Source organism: Gymnoscopelus braueri (genome assembly GCF_963280865.1).
Source record: "Gymnoscopelus braueri genome assembly, chromosome: 9".
Taxonomy (NCBI): Eukaryota; Metazoa; Chordata; class Actinopteri; order Myctophiformes; family Myctophidae; genus Gymnoscopelus; species Gymnoscopelus braueri.
Genome location: NC_137610.1, coordinates 13,397,901 through 13,422,234, shown reverse-complemented (window position 1 = coordinate 13,422,234; position 24,334 = coordinate 13,397,901). Strand labels below are relative to the sequence as shown.

Genomic DNA, 24,334 nt, shown 5'->3' with positions numbered 1-24,334 from the left:
TAATGTGTCGGACAGAGGGACACACAATGGGGAGGCAGACAGGGAGAGAGAAGGAGAGGGAGGTATGGGAGCTGGAGGATGAGGATTTGAGGGTGTTTTGGTTTAGGGCAGCCAGAGGGAGGGAGCCGGAGGTCACTGCTGTCCCAGATTTGGAGGTGTCACCGTCTGGGAGGAGATTGATGGCTGCAAGCAGTAGATAACAGCTTGCTGTGTGAAGGCAGATTAAAAAGCATGCAGAGATTGTAGGGGAGAGCCTGACCCCACCCTGATTGGGCTGCGGAGTCTTTGGCTGAACAGCCACTTCTCATTCTAACACACTGCAATTAGCTGCTCAGGCAATTATAGGTTTCTAGAGGGTCAATGTGAGCTGCTCTGAATCTCTTCATCATACAATATGCTTGTGAGTTATCATTCACCACAAAACAATCTCGCTTAGTATAGTGATTACAGCAGAACTGGGGTATAAATGGGTGAGGAAAATACGCAAAACAGCTTGTATATATTGCTATTTCACAAGATAGTGTTCCAATTTCACATTTGTGAAAATGACTTTTGAAGTATATCCAGGGCTTTCCCATATGGACACACAAAGGCCATATTTATATGACCCATACCCCTACCCTGTCTAACTATTCTTGGTCCAGCGGTCCAGCTGATCGCACCCCTCCCCAACACCCCACCCTTTTTGGTTCCCATGTCTGTGAGTGGTCTATCACAATGCCATTGTTATCCATCAGATTGTCTGCAGTCATTACCTATTCAGCCAGCCATTGTGCCTTTTGTCCAAAATCATTCTTCACTCTGTCCCTAAGACCTTCCTCAGCCTGCTGCGGCCCATCTGCCCCTCCCGTCTGACATGTTCTACAAGAGCCCCCCCATGTCTCTCTTTCTCACACACACACGCTCTCAAACACTCAAACACAGACTAACACACGCTAAAACACACTCCACACCAGCTGTCCGGCTCATGTCCCTGGGGTGTGAAAAGGTGCAGGGCTAGTGCAAGCTATCAAAGTACACACATGGCAGCAACCACACCACAAATCCCCAACCTGTTCCAGAGGCTTCAGTGGAGAAAGGAGCATCAGCGTGTTGCTGCTGTCATTTCCTTTTTGACTGTCGTGTTACTGAATCCTGTTGAGAAATTTGCTCTTATCATTGTACATACATCAAGCATTTCGTAACTTAACACAGGAAACAGGCTAAGTAGTCTAAACAGAGGAAGTGCAAACATTTCACGAATAATCTGGAAATGACATCTTTCTAAAAAACCTCTTCCTTCAAGTACAGTACTGTGTTTATCAATAGGTAATAATATTCACAGTACTGACTAGTAGCTGACTTCACTGCAAAACTTACATTGTTTTTGTCATTGCCAGGATTGCCACAATATTTACGTAACAAGAAGGAAGTAAGAAGCCATGCCAAATGTTTGCATAAAAATAGACACTAGTAGTCATTGATGGAGGTTATAAATAGAGAGAAGGAAAAGGGGCCACGATGAGCTTCTGGACGGGGGTATTTATAGCATAGGTACACTGTCACTGCTGTTTACCAGGAGGCGACAGCCACGGTTGCACTTATCAATAACACCATTAAACCGACCCCCAAATAGCAACATATGCCCGGTCACCGCATCTCTTTCTGCAAAGATGCATCCAAGGTGAAATTAAATCACTTTTATGAGGGGATCAAAAGGATGACTTGTTGCGGTATTCTATTTATGGACACTGCGATTGTAAAACCTGGATCACCTTTCAGTGTTGACATATCTCTGATTGCAAATATTTCTTCCCTTTCCTGACAGTATAAGTTTAAGACATTATTTGGAGGTAAGACTTAACTGGACAAAAGTTAAAACGGATTATATTTTTTAGTATGGCCCTGTCAGTCACTTAAATACAAGGTTATATAAGTCAATGAATTTACCCTATTCATAAGAAGTAAAGTAAGAAAATGATGACACACCATGTAGATATTGATGTGCATCAATATGCACGATTTTGTTCACAATTCCATGCTGTATTGATGTGGTACCATAGGTAAGACAACAGGCAAATGTTGATCAAAATAACAATTATTTAATTAAGTAATGCAGATGTTTAACAATAATTTAACTCTTGAGAGCGTAAAATGAAACCATTTAATTTTACACTCTCAAGAGTTAAAGATCTATTAGGGTCCATTGGTTACCAACTCTCCATCATTTAGCTGGGACCCCCTCAAGGACCACTGGTGGTCCCAGGACCACTGGTTGAGAACCACTGTGCTAGAGTGCTTGTGTGGGCTATTATTGTCTACAGCCTCCAATTAAGTATACAGTAAGGTAGGTGGGGAAAAACAATAGCCTAACACATCTCCTCTTCTGTGTTTATTTTGTCTGAGTTAGTGTAAAATGACTTACACAATACTAAACACATTTGCCCAGACATCACTTTCATTGTCTGCAATGGTGGAAAGTAACTTTACTTAAGTAGTGTACTTAAGTATAATTTTGAGGTACTTTTACTTTACTGTAGCTTTTCCAAAATTCAATATTATTACTTCTACTCCACTACATCTCAGGATCAAATATTGTACTTTTTACTCCACTGCAATTATTAGAACACTTTAGTTAGTTACTTTGTAGATTGGGATTATTATTACAAAACATACATTAACCACTTCAGCCCTAATTCAACTTTGGCTAGTGAAAATAGCCGATCTTCAAGCTCACAACGCATCGCAAGCTTATAGATCTGCTATTTTCAAAAGATGTTTATATATTTGAAACCTGTGAAATGGGACATTCTGCATAATTGGTAGATTTGGTACTTTTACTTTTGGCAATAAGTATATTTTGATGCTACCTTTACCTAAAGGTAGCCTTTTGTAGGCTACCTTTACTCAAGTATATTTAGAATGTTGGACTTTTACTTGTAACAGAGGAGGTGGGTCATTCAAACACAGTGGAAGCTCTATCAAATTACTCAGAGTGGCCACAGAACCAGCGGAAAATGATAAATTTTACCTTCAAAATAGAAGCACATTTGATTTTTGTATATAAAAAAAACCTATGGGGTTGGACCTATAAGATATTGTTACTGGAAAAATACATAAATGTAGGCTATTTCAAGATCAAATCTCACAACAGCGGCCTGGCAATTTGTGGCAAATGAATTCGGTAAAATATACACCGGAAGTTATTATTTTTCTGCGTGTCTCACTTGGTCTCACATGACGCGGTTGGAAGCCAGGGTTGCCATGTCCGCTTATTATAAGGGACTTTGGTCTTCTTTTGCTGTGCTTGCTTCCCCCAAAAAATATTAATGTTTAAGCCAGTGGTTCTCAAATATTTTCATTTCATGGACCCCCAAAATATTTGTTCCCTAAACCCCATGCATCTGAACATGTTTTGTGCCAGGGTGCTCCGTACCAGATTTGTGATCTTACAAATATTCCATTTTTTATTTCAAGATGTTTTTGAAAATAGCAGACATATAGGTTTGAAGTTCAAACCTATATGTCTGCTATTTCAAAATAGCAGACATATTGGTTTGAAGTTCAAACCTATATGTCTGCTATTTCAAAATAGCAAACTTTGAAGTGCTAGTCACTAAGGCTAGTCGCTTCTTTTGGGCTTGTTTTCATCGCAGAATCTGGCAACAGTGGTGGAAGGCTGGAAGCTTCAAGTTGAACGGAGTGGATCCAATCCAGTGAATGTGTGTTTAGTGCATCTGCCAAGCAGCAGCAGTAGGCTACAGAACCCTGGCGGTGTCTGGTACTCTTTTTTAGCCTATATTTAGTTAGTTAGTTAGCTAGCTATAGCTAGCTGGCTGAAATAACTTATTACATGCGTGTTTTTTTTGTAGCGACATAATTCGTTAACCAGAACGTAGACTTCACTTAACCTAAACAAAACGCATAAAGATGTCCATATTACCGTTCACTCCCCCCATCGTTAAGAGGCTCCTGGGCTGGAAGAAAGGCGAACAGAACGGACAAGAGGAGAAATGGTGCGAAAAGGCTGTCAAAAGTCTGGTGAAGAAGTTGAAGAAGACGGGGCTGCTGGACGAGCTGGAGAAATCCATCACCACACAGAATGTCAACACCAAATGCATCACCATACCCAGGTAACAACACCAAATGCATCATCACCACCACCACCACCAGACCTATAGCTCTGGTCCGTTAGAAGGAGGAGAACTGATCCTTCTAACGCTATGGACCAGAGCTACACCATACCCAATACCCGTAACAACACATAATGCATCATCATACATACCCAGGTAACACATAAGGCATCACCATACATACCCAGGTAACACATAATGCATCATCATACATACCCAGGTAACACATAATGCATCACCATACATACCCAGGTAACACATAAGGCATCACCATACATACCCAGGTAACACATAATGCATCACCATACCCAGGTAACACATAATGCATCACCATACATACCCAGGTAACACATAATGCATCACCATACCCAGGTAACACATAATGCATCACCATACATACCCAGGTAACACATAATGCATCACCATACATACCCAGGTAACACATAATGCATCACCGTACATACCCAGGTAACACATAATGCATCACCATACCCAGGTAACACATAATGCATCACCATACATACCCAGGTAACACATAATGCATCACCATACATACCCAGGTAACACATAATGCATCACCATACATACCCAGGTAACACATAATGCATCACCATACATACCCAGGTAACACATAAGGCATCACCATACATACCCAGGTAACACATAAGGCATCACCATACATACCCAGGTAACACATAATGCATCACCATACATACCCAGGTAACACATAATGCATCACCATACATACCCAGGTAACACATAATGCATCACCATACATACCCAGGTAACACATAAGGCATCACCATACATACCCAGGTAACACATAAGGCATCACCATACATACCCAGGTAACACATAAGGCATCACCATACATACCCAGGTAACACATAAGGCATCACCATACATACCCAGGTAACAACACCAATGCTCTCAGCTAGCCAGCAGCATAATGACAGTTGGAGACTTATTCAACCACAACGTTATTTAACATAAACCTGATGCGTCCCACACACTTTCTGTAAAAAAAAAATGCATTTATTGCAAGCTAAGTATAAAATGAATTAGCATTTAGCTTGGCAGTTAGCTAGCTAATAAAGAACAAGGGCTATTATTGGGTAAACTGGTGTTTTTATACTAGTGACCCAGGTAACTTAGTTAGTCAATATTCGTTTTGTTGTAGATAGCAACTATATGTTCAGTGTTAAGATACAATAAAAAAACATTTTAATTGAAGCAGTCAGTGTGTTGTGGTGTTGTGCAGTGTGTCGCTAGCTGTCACACAGTACAGCTCCGTTTGAACGGTGCAGCTGGCGTTAGCTTAGCGTTAGATTATCCATGGCTTGCACTACTATCATCACCTGCTATGTGATTGTCTGTGTGAACTGCCTTGGTCATGCTGGTAAATGTAGTTATTTTGAAATACGGTGCACTATCACACACAAGACTGTTTGCGTTAATGAATAGTCTATATCTATTTTTTTGTTTGAAAAATGTTGTGAAGTGAAGAATTGACATGCCCTTAACAGGGGGTTCAAGATAGTCTGACTATACTATCGTATGCATGGAGCATGCAGCTGGATCCTTGTCTGGTCTTTAGCTGCTGTCCTCCATGGTAACAATGCATTTAGTGGCTGTCATCCTTTCGTTTTTAAGCCTGTTACGTCACAGTCAGTTTACACAACCCACTGCAAGTGTGGTTCGAATCATTTTAAAATATAAGTTGGTGAAACTGGTAAAGCAAATATTAACAAAAGTGATAAGAACTTTTCTGGTTTATTGTTGACATTCTTTTATTGCGGGGCAGCTTTTCAAACGAGACATAGCTCAATATCATTCTGTATGTATATCTAACTCTAATTACATCTTATATCTTTATCTCAATTGTAAATTGTGGACAGTCTCAATCTTAATCTCACTGTTTTAGTCTTGGTGTGTTGTATTGACTGAGACAGTCTTATCTACAACACTAATAAGAATTAGCAAGGATTTCTGAAATATCTGAAAAGGTCAGCCCCACTGTCCTTGCTACATTTCATAGTTCATCAACTTTTACCCAGGATAGTAAATGTAGGCCCGCTCACACATGCTGGACCGGGTGGGGGTGGATTGCTGGTTGTAGCTGGGCGCTGACTCAGAGAGGGCTGGGACAGTGTTTAGACTAGAGAATTTGTCTACTCTGGGAAAGTTGGAATGAATTCTTGCTGTGGGTTTCCCCACATGATGGGATAGCCATCTAACACCAACCGTGTTTTTTCCCTCCCCTGTGCTGTGCAGGAGTATCTGTGCATTCACCTGAATGATTGTATTTAGATTAGAACTTAGACCAAGTTACAGTATCGTTGCCACTTGTGATTGTGCACGTGTTGACCATTCTCTTCTCCTTGTATAGCGAATGTTGCCCCCCCACACACACACACACACACACACACACACACACACACACACACACACACACACACACTCACACTCACACTCACACTCACACACCACATTTGCACACACGACCCACCACCCCTTCTGCTGCATCCAACCACATGGCCACATCTTGGCTCTGTGAAGTGGTGTAGTGTAATGGAAAGAGCTACAAACAATACAATGACACCCATGGTAGCTTAATGTTACTGTGCTGCTCTGTCAGTCCCACCATCTTCAGCCTCTATTGTCATTTGTTGTGAAATTCAAATTATTTTTATTTTTCTGGTTAATATGTTTTTGTTAAAATGCATATTTTAATATATTTATGGGATAGAAACCAGAACACTAATGACTTTATAATTATAGCCATTAATTATACCCTCAGAGTCATGACTCTGAGGAAGGTCGAAAGACCGAAACGTCAGTCTATCTGTTTTACTTGCACCGAAATAAATAAAAGGCCTAAACTGTCCGTGTTGCTCCAGCGTTCTCTCTTCTGCATCTATTGTCCCTACCCTTGTGACGCACCGGACTGGCCGTTTAAGGCTGAGGCGCAACGGTAGAATCCCTTTGTATTCATAAATACAGATTTGTATAACTGATGAACAAGCCGGCCATCATGTACTGTATGTACAGTAGCAGTAGCAGTCTGTACATGGGTGGTACTGGTAGCTCACACCGAGATGAGGTTGCTCAGTGCTTGGGAATGTGCTGCGGGCCCTAGGGAGGGCGTGGGCCACTGTTTGGTTTGTGGTTCACTTCCAGCATGTACAGAGGCTTGAGGGGTGCCTGGCTATATGTGTGGGATTACAGTGTGACTCTATACTTAACAAGCATGCTTTGTGCTGCACTGTCTTTGCATCCTAGGCTCTAATGTGGTAGAGTGAGAGAGAGGTCAGCATTTGAAGTGGCCAATGTGCCTGACCCTAGAAGGAAAACAACAAACAGGACATTACTATCACTATTATGCTAACAGTCTGTGTTGACATTACAGAGGTTAGATCAGTTTTGTGCCTCATTTACCGGGAGGTTTGGTTTATTTGGCCAAAGCCATTTGCCACATCAATGACATGCTTTTGGTCTTCACTATTAGGCTCTGTGCATGACTGTCAGATTTGAACTGGAAACACGTATGAAGGTGTTGTGTGTTTCCAGTTCAAATCTGCTGTGGAGCCAGTCAAATGAAGCTATGAGATACTGACCCGGAACAGGAAACGGGAATGCCACCTTCTGGAAAAGGGAACTACTGCAGTCATGCACAGAGCCTTTTGAATGTAGCAATGTTATCTATACAGTAGGGCTGTGCAATTAACAGAAAATATATCGAAACGCATACAGAATTCTGCTAAACTTAATCTTGCTCATGTGTGTCAATCGATTAATCAAGAAGCAGGGTTTATTAATTGTTTACTAATCATAATCAAGGCAAAAGTTTGAAATAATTGGACGAAAGCCGATTTAACAATTTCACAATTTGCTTTCACACAATATTTAGGTTACATGATGAGTATTTGATAAATAATCATCAGTAATGCCTATATAATAACTAAGTGACTAGTTGGTAAAGGCAACAGTCTGATAAGTTCAGAAAATGACATGCAGTCAAAACTTATATCACGATTTTACAATATCTGAAGTCCCAGATGGAATCTAATCTTATATCATAATATCAATAATATATTGATATATTGCCCAGCCCTAGTTTGAAATGAGCTATATGGGATTACTCCCTAGACCTAGAGAACCATGACAGAGAGCTAACAAATTGGATCTGATGAGTAGATCACTGTCGCCTCAGTCTTTTTTTCTTTTCTTTTATTGCTCTTGTTTATAGTGTTTTTGAATATGCAGTTTACTTCACAGCAAGTCAATGAGTTAATGAGAAAATTTTACACCCAGTGTCTTTACTCTAATAAATGTTGGCAAACACATCAACGTCACGTCAACAGCAACCCCTTAATGTGGTGGAAACAATGAGCTCCCACAGTCCTCACTGTCACATTTGTCCCCCTGATTTGACGCAAGACCAATGAGTTGGACAAATGTTATACTTGTATCTACTAGGCTCCACTGGAAATACTCTTTAATTTGGACTCATGTTCTGTTTAGCTCTGTTTAGATGAATCTGACATTGACCAATGTGACTACTGCTGCCGGTGCACTTTACTATGTAATCAAGCTGCATGGCCTCGGCTAGTTAAGCTCTCTGCCTCTTCTTGAGATATCTTCTAAGTGTTGATTATCAAGTTTGTGCCATGTTGTGTGTTTTTGCCATTTCCCATGACATCACTGCCCCCCCTATGAATGACTGCATTCAAGCAAACCTCACTAATAGGAGAAGGGGGTCCAATAAGACTACTGGGTACACTGGTATAGGGTTTCTAAACTCCCACTCAGTTACTTAGTTGGTCACTCAGGAAGGAGCTGTCTAGGTAATAGGGCTGATGATGAGGTTTGGTCATGGCAGGAGCTGAGGCTGTTACAAGAGATTGTGGGGGTCTAAATTTCAGCCCTCATTTTCCCCCTACTGCCAGGGGAGACAGAGCCACGGTGAGGAATGAGAACCATATGTTGCATGTCTGACAGTTCCACATTGTGCTGTGCTGTTGTGGGCTTCAGGCTGGGATAGAGCCATCACCTCACTGTGCTCTGGCAGAGTGTAGGGATACAGCAACAGACAGTCTTGGCAGATGTGGTTCCATGGCACTGCCGATGGCCCTGCACCTCACAGCCACATCTGTCATGTGGAAAACCTAATAAAAACCTATGGGATGAGGTTTCAGCACTTTCTCTACTTTGGGCCTTGAGGCCAAGAAGACCTTTTCTGTATAATCATGGCAGCTTGAATTATACTTTTCTAGGCACATTTGTTTAGAGAGGCCTTTTATTTTGTATAATTTAGGTTTAGGCAATAGGTACAGGCCTGCTTTTGTTTGTATTCCAAAATGACCTTATTATTTGGCATATGGTGTTTGCATTTGAGACGGTCCATATGTAAGGTGATGTTACCCTGACTGGTGCCCCTGTGTGAGGAGGGCTGGGGGCACGCTTGGTGCAGAATACTCTCTTTCATACCCATGCTAATACAGTGAATGAAAAAGTAAACATTACGTTAGTAGTTTTGGAAAAAATGTTTATTTTGAGCTGGTCTGTGGTAAAGAAAATACCATAGTGTGTTCTGCCATCTGTTAGTGTTTATCCTCCATATTAGTGATGACTGATGCTTTATTGAATAGCACCCACAGTGACCTTATCTCCCCTCTTAGTTTGAACCATTGCTCTCAACCTGGTGCATCATCCCAAATCCCTGCCTATTTGAATCAGTTGTTATAAATCCAACATTACCCACAAGAGTTTTGAACCGTATGTCCATCTAAGCATGCCTCAGCTGTCTCACTGGTGTTGGTGGTTGTGTTCCCCAGGTCTCTAGATGGCCGTCTGCAGGTGTCTCACAGGAAAGGTCTTCCCCATGTCATCTACTGCCGCCTGTGGCGCTGGCCCGACCTGCAGTCCCATCACGAGCTGAGGGCCGTCGACCACTGCGAGTTTGCCTTCCACACCAAAAAGGATGAGGTCTGCGTCAACCCCTACCACTACCAGAGGGTGGAGACACCAAGTGAGTGTACTAGTGATCATGTACTGGAAATTGTTTTGTATTGTATACCAAATAGCATATACCATAGTAGGCCGTGATCAACATTTGTGTGTCTGGGTCTCTCCAGTTCTGCCTCCTGTCCTGGTACCGCGGCACACGGATATCCCCACAGAGTTCCCACCGCTGGATGACTACAGCCACTCCATCCCTGAGAACACCAACTTCCCAGCTGGCATTGAGCCCCAGAGTAACTATATCCCTGGTGAGAGGCAGCTTCGCACTAATTCTCCAATCTAGGACACTGACATGTACTAGCTTGCAAATGATTCAGGAGTTGTTTAGAGTAAGTTCAGCTAGGGTGTTGGCTTCATGAAGTCACAGTGTATAGGACACATCAACGTGTGTGGCGACTCCGCAGTGCACATTTGCTCTGTGGTTTGTTGAGGTTAAGTGTTTGTGTGTAATATGTGAACATACTGCGTGTATGTGTTCCAGAGACTCCTCCACCAGGCTACCTGAGTGAGGATGGAGAGACCAGTGAGCTTAACCACAGCATGGACACAGGTAGGACATGTAAATGAATAGACAACACAGATCAGTACTGTAACTGTTATAGTTTCTGCATTAATCCGATCTTCACTTTCCTTCTCAGGTTCGCCCGGTAGCCTGTCACCGAATCCTGTCTCACCGGCAAATAGTAATCTCGGTAAGCCAACACTTTGATGTGCCAACAACACAGAATTATTATTTTTACCCGTTAATACTGATTGTCACCCTACAGTTACAACTAATTAACTCATTGTACTTGATGACTTTTTGCTGACACATTTTCACGATACTGTAGATATAGTAGTTAGCAGATGATCTGAATCCGCAGATAAAACAAATTCAATCAATTATTAGTAATCAAGAATACCAATAACCAATTTGGCCCACGGTTTTCTTACCTTTTCTATGATGTTATGATATCTTTGGAAATCTCAAGATTTCAATCTCGTCTAGCGAGACTTCCGGTCGGGCGCATTCAAGACAATCACGTTGCATAGTGTTCTGTCACTATGAACGTCAGATCTCACAAAAAAAAGAAGCTATATAAAGTACGCAATCTAGCGCAAGGCCTATTGGCGTGCGTTTTAAGCTGTGGCGGACCCGGGATGGAGTTATGTTTATACTGTACCATTCATCCTAGGATATCATAACATCATAGAAAAGGTAAGAAAACCGTGGGCCCCCTTTAAGTGTAAAGAAAAGCAAATTGGAAAAACATGTCACAATATTTACACAATTTTAATCTGCATATACAGTAGGAATGGCAGGATTTCCAAGAGTCCTGTAAATTGCTGTAGGGTTGTTCTTTCAATGTATTTGAATGCAAATGGTACCATTTGAAAGGCATTTAGCCTGGAAGCTGATGGCTCAGATGATTGAGTACCTCAAGTGCTAACTGTGGGGAGTTGTCACTCGTAGTAGTCCATTTTAAGGATGTGTAATGTTTGAGACTTCATTCCCGGTGCCAAAAAATACCAGGTGCACTGCCCACTGGGTTTGGGTGCCCAGTGTTCCCGGGGCCCAGTCAATTTTGGTGCCCAGAAATACCAGGTGCACTGCACACTGGGTTTGGGTGCCCAGTGTTCCCGGGGCCCAGTCAATTTTGGTGCCCAGAAATACCAGGTGCCCACTGCTCCGAGGTCGTCGGATTTGCGAGGTGCCCAGAAGGTTTAGGTGCCCACTGGACCTGTATTCCACTGGACTAGGAAAGGCAAAAGCCAGTGGACCCTCCGCCCATAAACTGTCTGCTCTCTGTTTTAAACACTACGTAAGCACCATAAGAAACAGTTTAATGTTGTCCGACGATGAGCAAATTAGAACCTTAAGTATAAGTAAGTATACTCTTTTTGACAACAGTTGAGTATGTTAAATACAACTCTTTATGTTGCACGGTGAATGCTTCGGTACTGTAGCTTCTGTGACTGTGGTCTATATTTTGCTAAATAGATTTGTAGGTTTTGGTTGTAAATGTGTAAAATCTTTGAACAACAGCTGTTATCTTAAGGTCTCAAGAGCGAGATAGTCAGCGAGCAAATGAGCAGGAGAGTGAGATTTCATGAGATTTGTAACCTTAGTATTCTCTTTTTGACAACTTTAGCTTGCTCTTTTTACTTGAGGAAAATGCTTTTGTATTGGAGCTTGGGACCTTCTGGCATCTCTCCCACACATACAGAAAAGAGTGTCTATTGGCTATTTACTCATTGTCCACATTTCAACCAATCCAGTAATGTGAGAAACTGTACCTTTCAGAGAGTGGTCACTACATCTGAGGAGTGCATGCATCTCTTAAAACGGACAAAAAAGAAATCGGCTAGTTTATCAGCCAAAATGGTGATTACGATAATTACAAAAATGACAAATATTGGATCGGAAAATTGCCTGGAACGATAATCGGTTGACCCCTAATCTGGATGTTACAACATGAATGTATGCTCAAGTTTCTTTAAAGTCATTAACCTGAACCATCCAGGAACAATGGATTCCCTCCTCCTATAGTACCTGATGACCCTTTGCCTGTCCTCCTCACACGTGCAGTCCTGACGTCTCTCTCTCAGATCTATAAATACCTCTCCTATCCTGTCTGGATTGATTTTAATCTGCGGCAGGATTATATCTGACATGTTCTTCCGGTAACTTTATATTATTTACTGGTCGCGCTTTACTCTGAGATATAACGATATATCAGCACGGTGATGGTGTCTTGACCATAGGTAGCAGTGTCATCTTGAAATCAGAACAGACTAACAGGAATATACAAACTCACTTCTGGCACTATTGTTCATAAGTGCTCAGAGGATTTACATTATGAATGAATGGGAAGTGTGTTTTAGGGAGTGAAAGTGTCCTCATGCGAGTGTGAGGGAGTGAGAGAGTGTATTTACAGTGTGTGTGTGTGAGAGAAAAAAATTGTTGAGTGAATGAGAGAGAGAGAGATGATAATATACAGGGGCAGCCGACTGGGTCTGGGAGGCTGAGCCCCAGGGCAGTAACACAGGAAGTATAGTATGAATGGAGTCTTTGTCTGTGGCCTATCGTAGTCCCGTGGAACGGCCAGCTACAGACAGCCCAAGGTAATGTAATAATGATAATATCCTGTTGCCCGGTTATTCTATATGTGTGGAAAGCCACCGGGGGGAGTCATTGTATGAAAAACTTGATAAACAGGCACGTCACCTGACTGGGGGACATGCAGGTCATGGGAAAACGCCACAGAGGAAAGTTCAAAGGGAACGCATTTATCAGCACTGAGCATCGCCACATGGTTGTTTGCCCTCAGACCTTTTTGAACTGCTTTCACAAACCTTAATTCCTGTCTCACAGACCCCTCACTGTGTTCACCCACTCTGCTTTCTGTCTCTCCATCTTAACCCCCCCCCCCCCTCACCCTTTCCTGCTCTCTTGCAGACTTGCAGCCCGTGACGTACTGTGAATCTGCCTTCTGGTGCTCTATCTCCTACTATGAGTTGAACCAACGGGTGGGAGAGACCTTCCACGCATCGCAGCCCTCCCTCACGGTAGACGGCTTCACAGACCCATCAAACTCGGAGCGCTTCTGTCTGGGCCTGTTGTCCAACGTCAACCGCAACTCGTCTGTGGAGCTCACCCGCAGACACATAGGTTGGTGTGCTGTTTTCATTTCACAAGGACACGGACACCTACATAGGCCCCGATCTAACGTGTTTTGTGAAAAGTAAACATTTACAGTGGCACTGAGCTGGTCTCTATATTGTCCTGTCTCTCAGGACGGGGAGTGAGGTTGTACTACATCGGAGGAGAGGTGTTTGCAGAGTGTCTCAGTGACAGTGCCATCTTTGTCCAGAGTCCCAACTGCAACCAGCGCTACGGCTGGCATCCGGCCACCGTCTGCAAGATCCCTCCAGGTCAGCTTGAGAGGATACACACCACACACTACACACTGAAGTGACCAGGGCATGACCGATACCCCAGTGACCCACTGGCACTCATAATTTGTGCTTCTCAAACAGAAGTAAACTGAGTGTGTGCGCGTGCATGTGTTTGTTTCTCAGGCTGCAACCTGAAGATATTTAACAACCAGGAGTTTGCTGCCTTGCTGGCCCAGTCGGTCAACCAGGGCTTCGAGGCCGTCTACCAGCTCACTAGGATGTGCACTATTCGCATGAGCTTCGTCAAAGGATGGGGAGCAGAGTACAGGTACATTAAGATTTTTGACTTGAAATAAATCTAATGGATAGGTGGTGCTTAGCACCTCCATGTGCACTATCTCTGGGGGTCACAAATAATGAAATGGAATCATCTTTCTTTAGCTCAGTTTGATAATTGATAGTAATGTTTAAGGATCAAGTTTGAAATTAAGTATAATATTTCTACTATTTGCCTTTCCAGAGTTTTTAATGCTCTGGAGGAACTGACCTCTGCACATGACGTGTGAACATAACACAGCTTGCTGTGTTTCGGGTACAGAATAAAATTCCCTCAAAATGGGCGACAGTGTGTCGCGGGTTCGATTCCTGTTCCCGACAACCTTTGCTGCGTGTCTCTCCCCGTCTCTCTCTCTCCCTCTTTCCAGTTCATCTTCACTTCAACTATCAATGAAGGTAGAAAAGGTCCCCAAAAAACATATCTTTAGAATTCCCTCAATTTAAGTAATGCAAGTTACTGTAAGTTTGAAAAGAATAAGAGTGAAAGATTAAGGCATAAGGCGTATCTGTACCGAGGGGAACAATTACAAACCAGGCCCAGCATTTCATTTTTAAAGAGATGTATATTTGTGTACCACTGGATATTGTAGAACTAGAGTTAGTTTACATAATATTTATTCAACAGTGGTATATTTAACCAAAATTAATTCATATCAGCAGCCTGAAATATCACATTTTCAAGTTGTTGAATAAGCAAATAATTTGCTACAAGCAGAGGCCTGCGATGACGGCTTCCTTGGTTATGTATGCAAACTGTCAGCTATTTACCAAGGTTGAGTAATGGCAGCATACTTCTTCACTGTTCTTGGCTCAGAATTCTACAGGCTTGAGCAGGACCCTGACTCAGTAACTATGACCAGGGCCTTCTCCGCTCCCACCCTACACCCCCTCTTCTCACTGCTGCTTACATAAACAGAGTGGACGATGAGGGAAACTGTCAGGCTGTGCAGTGCATTCATGGCTTGAGTAATCCTCTGGGTGTGGGGGGCCTAGAGGGGCCCCTCAGTGAGCCTGGCCCTCTCTGCCCATGGTTCTTCTCCTGAGAGGAGCCGTCACTCTGTAGACACTACAGCATGTGGAGCCACTTACAGCCCGGCTCTGATTACACCGCACAACCCACTCTACCTTTCTCACGCAGGCTCCCTATCTTCTCACTTCTGCTGTCTCCTCCCCTGTTCCGTTGCTCACAGAAAAAAACAAAAACATTCAGAGTTTACGCTGGTAGGCCTGACAACTTTTCCTACCTTTTTTTCCCCCAGCATTTGTTTGTACATCTCAAAATGTCCTTCCTTAATGGCTCCTTTCCTCTTACCACAACATATTGGGCTGTTTACATTATAGCATTATATTTCTTTGTCTCTGCCTGTCTCTGAACCTGCTACTGAACCTATGCAAGACAATCAAATAGTCCTCAACTTAGGGTGTCTGGGATACCCTCTGACTCATGTAAGGACCTAATATTGTTAATTACTAGTAAACGTTTATTTTCCTGCAGACATCCGAGTTACATGTCAATGACAAGTGTCTGTTTCGCTGCATTTGGGATGGCTGAAACATGTCATCAGTGAGTGGTTGAGCTCAAGCGTGACAGAGACGCTATCGGTGGTGGTGGTGGGGCTTTGGTCTATATGGCCAAAATGGGTTTTTGGAGTGGGGGTCAGAAAAGGACAAAGAATAAATGGATATTGTGCACAGGCAACCGGCAGACTTTTTAGGGGGAGAGGGGGCGGTAAATGATGGGGGAGGGGGTGCAACAGTGAGACGGCAGGAGAGAGTTGACTAATGGGGGAAGAATGCAGAGGAGGCATGCAGTGGCGGAGGGGTGGGAGAGAGTGAGAGGTGAACGCGTTCAGACACCATCTACAACGGGGATTCCCACTGGACTCACTGGAGCAGCCAGTGTTACATTTCTCTTTCTGACACCAAATACCACAGAAGACAAGAATCCTGGTAAAAACATGCATGATTTTAGAAATGGACAGTAGCATTGGGCTTGTGTGCAGAAGAAAGACGTACGGAGTAGAGGATATTTTTATAACAAAATAAAGTACAATCAAGTCAATTAAGTAAACTTAAAGACAGGTGAGTGATAAAAAACTATACGTTTGTGATGTTCTTCTGATGTATTTTGTATGGACATAGATTATATGAACAAAGATGCCCTTCTCTGTCCCTGTCCTCCAGGCGTCAGACAGTGACCAGCACCCCCTGCTGGATCGAGCTGCACCTCAACGGGCCTTTGCAGTGGCTGGACAAGGTACTTACACAGATGGGTTCTCCCAGCATCCGCTGCTCTAGTGTGTCCTAGGACCACCTCACCCACATGCAACACACATAGGAAAACAAGACGTTCTGTCAATGTTAAGGAAAGACAAGAGACTTGGCTCACCAGATCACTCTCATCCCGCATCAACCACCCCAACATTTCACCTCACACACTGTAAAGCACTTTCCTTGTAAGGGTAGCATTTCATTTGATGGTTTTGATGACTCATGTGTTGTTTTGTTGTCTAATGCTGAACGGTCAGTCATAGCATGTTAGCAGTAGGTTTTAGAAGGCTGAGCATATTTTACCTATTTCTCTCCCTTCATCGCACATTCAGACAATGTTGTCTGGACATTATGTAATGTTGTCTTTATCGCTGTTAGATAAACGGCATGTTCCATGTTCTCGTCTTTGTACAGATTCAGTCATCTCTTAAAACATTTCACCATGTTTTGTGTCAGCTAAATTCTATTAATCTTTCAGCTAAAACTATTGTTTATTTTATACTACAGTAAGTGGTGTTTCACTGTGGCCCCCTGCCCCCGCCACTCTTTTTAATTGTGAAGAGGGAGGCTTGTTTATCAGCTTAACTTCATTTTGAACATAAAATGACCATTATTTTGGGTAGTGATTAAATGACTTATATATTTGTTAAATATATATTAATATATAATTACTTTACCCAGACTGATAAATGTCTATATTAACAAACTCGTGAAATCGGTATTTTAAATGTTTTTAAGCAAGGAAATAGATAATAGTGCCATTGTGTTTTTCTTGAAAAGGAACCCTTGTATGAAAACTATTTTGATCAATGAAAGACATTTTATAAGTTATTTTTGCATACCGTCTTGCATGGGGAATATATTTGTATTATTGCCCCACTAAGATCATTGTACATAAATATTTATAGCTTGCATTGAATCGCGGCGTTACGTTGCTTAGTGGATCCAGCTGACCTCTTGGCATGTAAGAAAATAAATACATGAACAAGTCGGCTTTTGATCTATCAATTCAAGCCAGAATCTACTTTAAAGAAGTGTTGCAAACACTTCAAAGATATATATTTTTGTGCAGAGAAAAGGGAAGGAAGCGCAAGTTCCGCGGGTCAGGTCAGAGGCAGCGTTTAGGCTTAGTGCATTTCTTTGAATCATGACATTGTACCTGTACCATTAATGGAAACGGGAAAAGGACATTATATAATATCCTTTTCATAATATATGACAAACCACATGTGACAAATGTTTGGCAGTTGACTTGAGCACTGTGTGAACCCTGTGGGTAGAGCACGCACCAGCAGTGTAATGTCCCATTTGAGGTACTTAAGTCTGCAAAAACCTCCTACACCTTTTACCCTACAGTATGCTATGGGTAAATTACGCATTTCCAACTTCTTTGTGATGATCCTCCATATTAAGCTTTGGTAGTAGTTGGTGTTTTTGCTTGTCCAGTGATTACAGTATATCCCACATTACATGTACAATGCTACAATACAATAAATACTACAATACAATATAAGGCATGTGTAATCTGCTAGATGTCTTTGAATAGTGTCTGTCCAATCACCATGTGAATATTGCACTTACAAAAAAGACATGTCATGTAATCTATTCAAAGCAGTTACACAGTGCTAAACTAAACATACTGTGTGTACAACAATGCATAATAGTTGGTAGATCTGTATCAGTAATTCTATTCCTTTGTACTCTTGTTACTTAGTTTTTGTTTTATGTACATGTTTTGTTATTACCATTGTTTTGTTATGTGACAATTTAATAAAACTGTAACTGAATGAGTCAAAACTCAGAAAAGTCATTGTTCAGACTATAAATCACAGGTAAGCTTACAGTGTGACAATAAGTTTCACTTTTGCAAAACACACAGAATACCAGTGAAATAAATTAAAGGCGTCTTTAATCATCTATGTTGATTCAACAGAATGTACACTAAATGTCTTACTATTTACTTTTTTTCAATTGGAAGACACATGTCACTTAGAAAGAAATGTGACATCTGTACCTACACATGGACAATCCAAAGATTTGAAAATCAACCACACAGAATTTATCTATTCAATGTTTTACTTTCACTTGTATTACCATAAAGCCTTCAGGTTCACTAAAATAAAAAAGGTGCAGCCAAGGATCCAGAAGAGGCGGTGAGTTACGGTTAGTGTAACCAATGCACTTCAGAACTGTCCATAGCCTCTCATGTCAGCACTTTTCCATTGCTTCCAAGCAGCTTTCTGTCCCTGATAAGGAAATCCAACTGCTTCCCATTTATACTGCAGCATTGCATAATTTAATATGAGGAGACGAAGGGCCACACGGCCATAATGTCACAATGTACCACCTTTCAGTCTTTCTGCAATCCCAGTGCGAGCCAGTCCAAAGGGTGCTGCATCTTGAAAGGGCCCTAGGATAGCTCTGATGGACCAGGGGAAAGGATGACTCAGTCACTGGCACTGGCGTTTGTTTAGCTTTCCTCTCCTGATGATAAGCCCTCTATCTCGTCTTCATCCCCACCAATGGCCATCCAAAAAGCTTTTGCAACCTGGAGAACAGATTAAGCTTAATTCAATTTTAACTCAAATTGCATTAACACATTTCTTGTTGACCCACAGATTGGGCTGTGCTAATTAATAACTCCCACTTACACATACCCTGGGAATAGATAGAAAAACTGCTAACAAATGCAAGGATACTGTACTCTATTTTCAGATTGTGTCACAATGTGCAACACATTACTGTAATGCCTTGTAATGCCTTTTTATCTCATTAATGAAAAAAAAAAGCAGCTCTGCCACAACACTATAATAACACTGAACCAATTTATTTTAATTGTGTTGAATCTTGTAGCCAGAGGCGAGTACGTTTGCTTACCTTTTCCGCATGAACCTTTCTCTGCTCATGGGGTAAAGATGAAGCTTTGTCTGGAAATTGTAAAACAGAATGCATCTTCATGTCAAAGAAAAACGGCACCTACTGCACATATGAATTTACACAAATGTCATGACAACAGCAATGCTGTAGGTGAAACATCCAGTGATTCCGTATGTCTCAATGGTTACTGTCCAGGCTTCCTAACCCAATTATTATGTATTATTTATAGATATGTGTAGGTGGTCCTTTATGACCCAATTTACAAATTGGAAACACCTGATCACTATCAGCTGACTGACACATATAGATGAGTGTGAGTTACATTAACTGGTTCAATGACTACCTTTCATCTCTTTTAGTTTGGAGAAGAGACGCTCAAAGTTCTCCACATCTGCATCCCCTGCTGTTAGATTGGCTAGTTCCTGGATGTCTAAATCAAGCATTGGATCTAAGAAAGGAAACAACTGGTAAATCATTATGTCACATTTGTGCCTACAAGGCTGAACATACCCTTATAGGTAAATATATTATCCTCATTCTGGTACATAGGCAATGATTCACTCACCAACTATTGTTTCCACCTGTGTGTCTGTATTGCCACCAGTCTCTGTTACCTTGGCATCATTGTTGTCATTTGCGCCCTCTGGTGGCAAACTAGAAGACTGTCACAGAAATTACAGAACAAACTGGCTTTGTGAAAATATGTTCAAACATGGATTCTCACTTGTTAAATGCCAAAAAATAAGGTTTACATTCAAAATCAGTGATAACAACAAATATTACTGACAGCTGGGTCCTGGCAGCTACGTGGGTTGTTATGCCTGTTGGCCACAAGGTTACTCATTAGGCCAAATCCCTGGTTGTGTTCTGGGAAACGGAGAAAATGTTCAGATACTGAGGTATGTCTACACCAACAGGAATACAAACAGCAAATAATATCAGCTGAATTCTGTATAAAGATGTGTGCTGTCACGTTATCTCACCATCTTTCATCTCCATATTATTCCACACATTGGCATTGAGGGCCTGTACGATTCTCTTCACTCCTGTGGACTCTGGGAAGTCATCTGGCAAATGCAACCACGACAATATGAATGGGAAAGCAAACATGACGAATATGTAATCTGAATGTAAATACCAACATGAATGAGGTTTACTTGCCATCCCAAACTCACCGTCTTCATCTGGCAACTCCAGAGGATTGAGCTCTACTAGTTCAAAGGCGTGACTCAAACACCACTGCTGTGCTTCATGCCTGGTAACCCCTATAGATTATGAATGAATATATCAATGTCACATGTGTATGACACACACTGTCCTGGGCTTATCAGCACACAAAGAGGCACACTGATTAACCATTTAAGGCAGTGGTCTTCAACAGGGGGTCTGGGACAGGGGGGCCGCCAAATCTTTGTGATTGGAACGTTGTTGAACCCTACTTTAACCCTAGCATCCCTATTCTGAGTGGAACATTAGCCAAAAATAGCAGATCTACATGCATACAACGCCTCGCAGTTGTGTGCTTGTAGATCTGCTATTTTTGGCAAAGAGGTTTGGGGTAGAGGGATAAAAGAGCAGACCAAGTACAGAGTGAAAGGTCAAGTTTGCTAAGTATTGACGGTTTAAGTGGTTAAATGTATGAAAATACACATTAACATAAATACAACATGCACTGATGATAGTGTGCAGTCAAACAAGTCTGAAGCTATCTATGAAAAGGTTTAATCTAAACACAATTTTATACAATGTAGTGGGGGGTCCCTGCTTCATCTCTCTCTCAGCTAAGGGGTCCTTGGCATGAAACACGTTGAAGACCCTTGACTTAATTAAGACCAATACTTTTGTGTGCGATGAATAGCAAAAATAGCCAATCTACTTAAAAGCTCACGTGTTGCATCATGACGCGTTGTGAGTTTGCTTGTAGATTGGCTATTTTAGCTTTTGCAAGAAGAAAAAAAATGATTATCGCCTATAATGACATGCCCAAAATAGGGAGACCAGGTTGACAGTGATTAGGTTTTTACTCACCACTTTCACAAACTCTGTCACACACCAGAATGAGCACCTCCGGTGTGAGATCTTCCACCACAGATATCCAGGGAGAAAGCTTTTCCAAACCATCCTTCTGTGAACACCACATATGTATGGCATAAGCTGTTTTAGCCCTAGAATGGCTGATATTCCATACCATACACTACATGCATTCTATATACAGCCGTAGTACTCAATGCATTTTCGTAGAGGGATCCATTTCGGTGGCATTCTAAATAGTTGTGCTCTCTGTGTGTACACGCCCAAATAATTAATTGCTGCTTTATGGAGTCATCATCTACGTACATTTTAAAGTTCTGGCAGAAAACGTGGATTTAGAAAACTACCTCCACTTTTCCACAAGAGATTCAAAAGGACCACATTCTCTTTACGCGATCACAGCAGCACTAACACACGGTAACAGGATAGGTGGGCACCTCTGTGTTAAATTGGCATTTTTTTCTAAAATGTAAAACAATATATATATATTTGGAAACGGTTTTAAAATCAACTATACATTATTAGAACATGCTTAAACATTCGACAATTAAGGTCTAATATTTCTACAATTGCAACAAAACCAGTATATCCAGTCATTTTGGGGCATAAACAAGAGGTTGAAGGATACAATTAAGTCTGATAATGATGCACCGTGCATGTTCACATCATGTATACTTTATACTTAAGCATTTTTCGAATATTTTATTTTCTAACATTTTAGACAAATAGACAATTTTACATCGAGGTGCCCAGATGTCCCTAGTGCCCACCTATCTTGTATCCCAAACACACCACAAAATGAATGCCTCCACGAAAATGCCTTGAGTGTTCTATGGCGAAATAAGACATTAACTTAAATATGAGTCATTCTAGGGCTAAAGCTGTCTAGGAAGTCAACTTCCTGATGCAGGAACCTACCGACGTGCTGTCAAAGTAAGCTATGAAAGCTTGCATGGACTGAGCAATCTCTGAAGTCATCTGGAATGTGCTTGGCACTGCGCATAGACTGACATCCGCTGTGTAGTATTTGTTGTTGATCGTCCATGGGTACCAAACCACTGACTGTTCTTGCTTGGAGGGCTCTGGCAAACTTTTGGGACTGAGGATGTCTAAAATAAAGAACAATTAAAATCACAAATGTTCTTCTGTCACACGAGCAAGTGAAAAAAATCTAAAACAGGCTACAGTTTACATTACAGAGAGGTAATACAAGAGGACAAAGTAACTACTGAAGATGTGTAAAAAGTCTACTAAGTATATTTTGTCTTAAAATGTCTCGATGAATTGAATGAATACACAGGACCCCAATGTAAACAAGCCATAGTGCTTTCTTGGGTTTATCTTTTTAGCATCTTTGTGTAAAACTGTACCTCTGTGCTTATTTTTGCTAACTGTACTAAAAAGTATTCAATGAAGATAGGTCAACAACAACATTGTGTTTACTTCGGCACATCACAAGTGAGATCACAAATAGCGTGTCATTAATAACAACACAACAACATATATTGTCGACCTAATGTCACATCAGCGGTGCTGCTCGTCAAGTACATTTCCTGCGATGTCAAGCCCTCAATAAACATACGTTTTATCAGCTCTTCTTCCTTAAAGGAAACATCACAGCTCGTGATGAGCACAGATGGAGGTGTGGTTGGTGTGTCTTCTTCTTCTTCACACGCCGACATCATTGCTGTGTTTACAGTTTAAATCAGACCAGAACCTCTAGAAAGCTACTGGCATGGCACTAGCTAGCATCAGCTACTATTACTTTACCTTTCAACTATGAACCGACTGGACTCCCTCTTTCTTTGGCGTTTGGCCCAGGTGGGCGTGGTTACCCTAACCCATGCCCCAACCTCACAGAAAATGAAGTGGTTCCCAAAGGCGTGACCCAAAAGAGAAATTTGATGTTTTCCCGGGACCCAAACTAGTGAAATTAAAGGTAGGGTAAGTGATTTGCAATTATTCAAATAATTGCAAAATGGGTCTATGTTCTGATAGTGCTCGTTACTATAGAGTGTCCTGTCCATATAAGGAGTCTCCATGTCTCTCCAGCTCTTTATAAAACAGAAAATGCATTTTAGTTTCAGTTTCAGTTTCATTTCCAATTTTATCCAATCAGGATAGAGAACTCAATCAGGATATAGATTAAACAAGTGAAATTGGAAGTGATGACACTAAGAAATGAGCAGGCAAAATTTGAACAGGAACACTATAAAAATGAAGCTTAAAAATGGGTACTTTCTCCTGATTGGCTGAGATTTTGACACCTACCAGTAAATGTATTTTCTGTTTATTAAAGAGCTGGAGAGAAGGGGAGACTCCTGTTACTGAACAAACACTCTATAGCAATGATTACTATCAGAATATAGTGCTTTAACCTTTTAACAAAATACTTTTTGTTTTAACCCAAAAATATCACTTACCCTACCTTTAACAGATTGTAGATCTAGTTTTTTTAATGTATTTAAAAAAAAGATTTATATATATATATTTTTTTAGTTTTTAAATAAGAGGTAAAAAAAAAGGGATATTTACTTGCGAGTAGCGATGGGTCCCGACCATAGAGTGGTCCCGACTCACTATTTGGGAATCACTGCCTTTTTAATCTAATCTCAAAACCACGCCTACCTGGGCGAAACACCTGGTAAAGAGAGAGTCCGTAACCGACCGACATATTCTCTTCCGGTGCAAATATCTGCAGTAAACGCCTCATTGGCCACTGGGCCGCTCGTCAACGCCCCCCGTATTATGTAGGGTGGCCAGTGTTGCCATGTCCACTTATTATAAGCTACTTTGGGCTTATT

The 24,334-nt window shown here is 41.6% G+C and overlaps 2 protein-coding genes across 2 annotated transcripts; one reads left to right on the top strand and one right to left on the bottom strand.

The window, feature by feature from the left end:
• The first annotated feature begins 3,696 nt into the window (after positions 1-3,696).
• smad3b (SMAD family member 3b) lies at positions 3,697-18,412 on the top strand. The gene is made up of 9 exons (XM_080437764.1): positions 3,697-4,112; positions 9,950-10,143; positions 10,250-10,384; positions 10,618-10,686; positions 10,775-10,828; positions 13,576-13,788; positions 13,914-14,051; positions 14,199-14,343; positions 16,536-18,412. Exons 1-9 carry the CDS (start codon positions 3,910-3,912, stop codon positions 16,657-16,659), a joined length of 1,275 nt encoding a protein of 424 aa, XP_080293890.1. The 5' UTR covers positions 3,697-3,909; the 3' UTR covers positions 16,660-18,412.
• Positions 18,413-18,455: 43 nt separating this feature from the next.
• On the bottom strand, positions 18,456-23,291 carry aagab (alpha and gamma adaptin binding protein). The gene is made up of 10 exons (XM_080437765.1): positions 23,113-23,291; positions 22,449-22,639; positions 21,528-21,624; positions 20,675-20,764; positions 20,483-20,566; positions 20,287-20,366; positions 20,065-20,161; positions 19,843-19,947; positions 19,500-19,549; positions 18,456-19,170 (listed from the first exon to the last, which is right to left on the bottom strand). The coding sequence occupies exons 1-10, from the start codon at positions 23,213-23,215 to the stop codon at positions 19,093-19,095; spliced, it is 975 nt and encodes a 324-aa protein (XP_080293891.1). The 5' UTR covers positions 23,216-23,291; the 3' UTR covers positions 18,456-19,092.
• Positions 23,292-24,334: the final 1,043 nt, after the last annotated feature.

Coding starts and splice junctions, on each gene's coding strand:
- smad3b (XM_080437764.1), top strand. CDS start 3,910: ATGTCCATATTACCGTTCACTCCCCCCATCGTTAAGAGGCTCCTGGGC. Junction 4,113..9,949: donor AAATGCATCACCATACCCAG/GTAACAACACCA, acceptor TGTGTTCCCCAG/GTCTCTAGATGGCCGTCTGC. Junction 14,052..14,198: donor CGTCTGCAAGATCCCTCCAG/GTCAGCTTGAGA, acceptor TTTGTTTCTCAG/GCTGCAACCTGAAGATATTT.
- aagab (XM_080437765.1), bottom strand. CDS start 23,215: ATGATGTCGGCGTGTGAAGAAGAAGAAGACACACCAACCACACCTCCA. Junction 20,162..20,286: donor GTAGCTGCCAGGACCCAGCT/GTCAGTAATATT, acceptor TTTCTGTGACAG/TCTTCTAGTTTGCCACCAGA. Junction 19,171..19,499: donor GAAAGGTTCATGCGGAAAAG/GTAAGCAAACGT, acceptor TCTGTTCTCCAG/GTTGCAAAAGCTTTTTGGAT.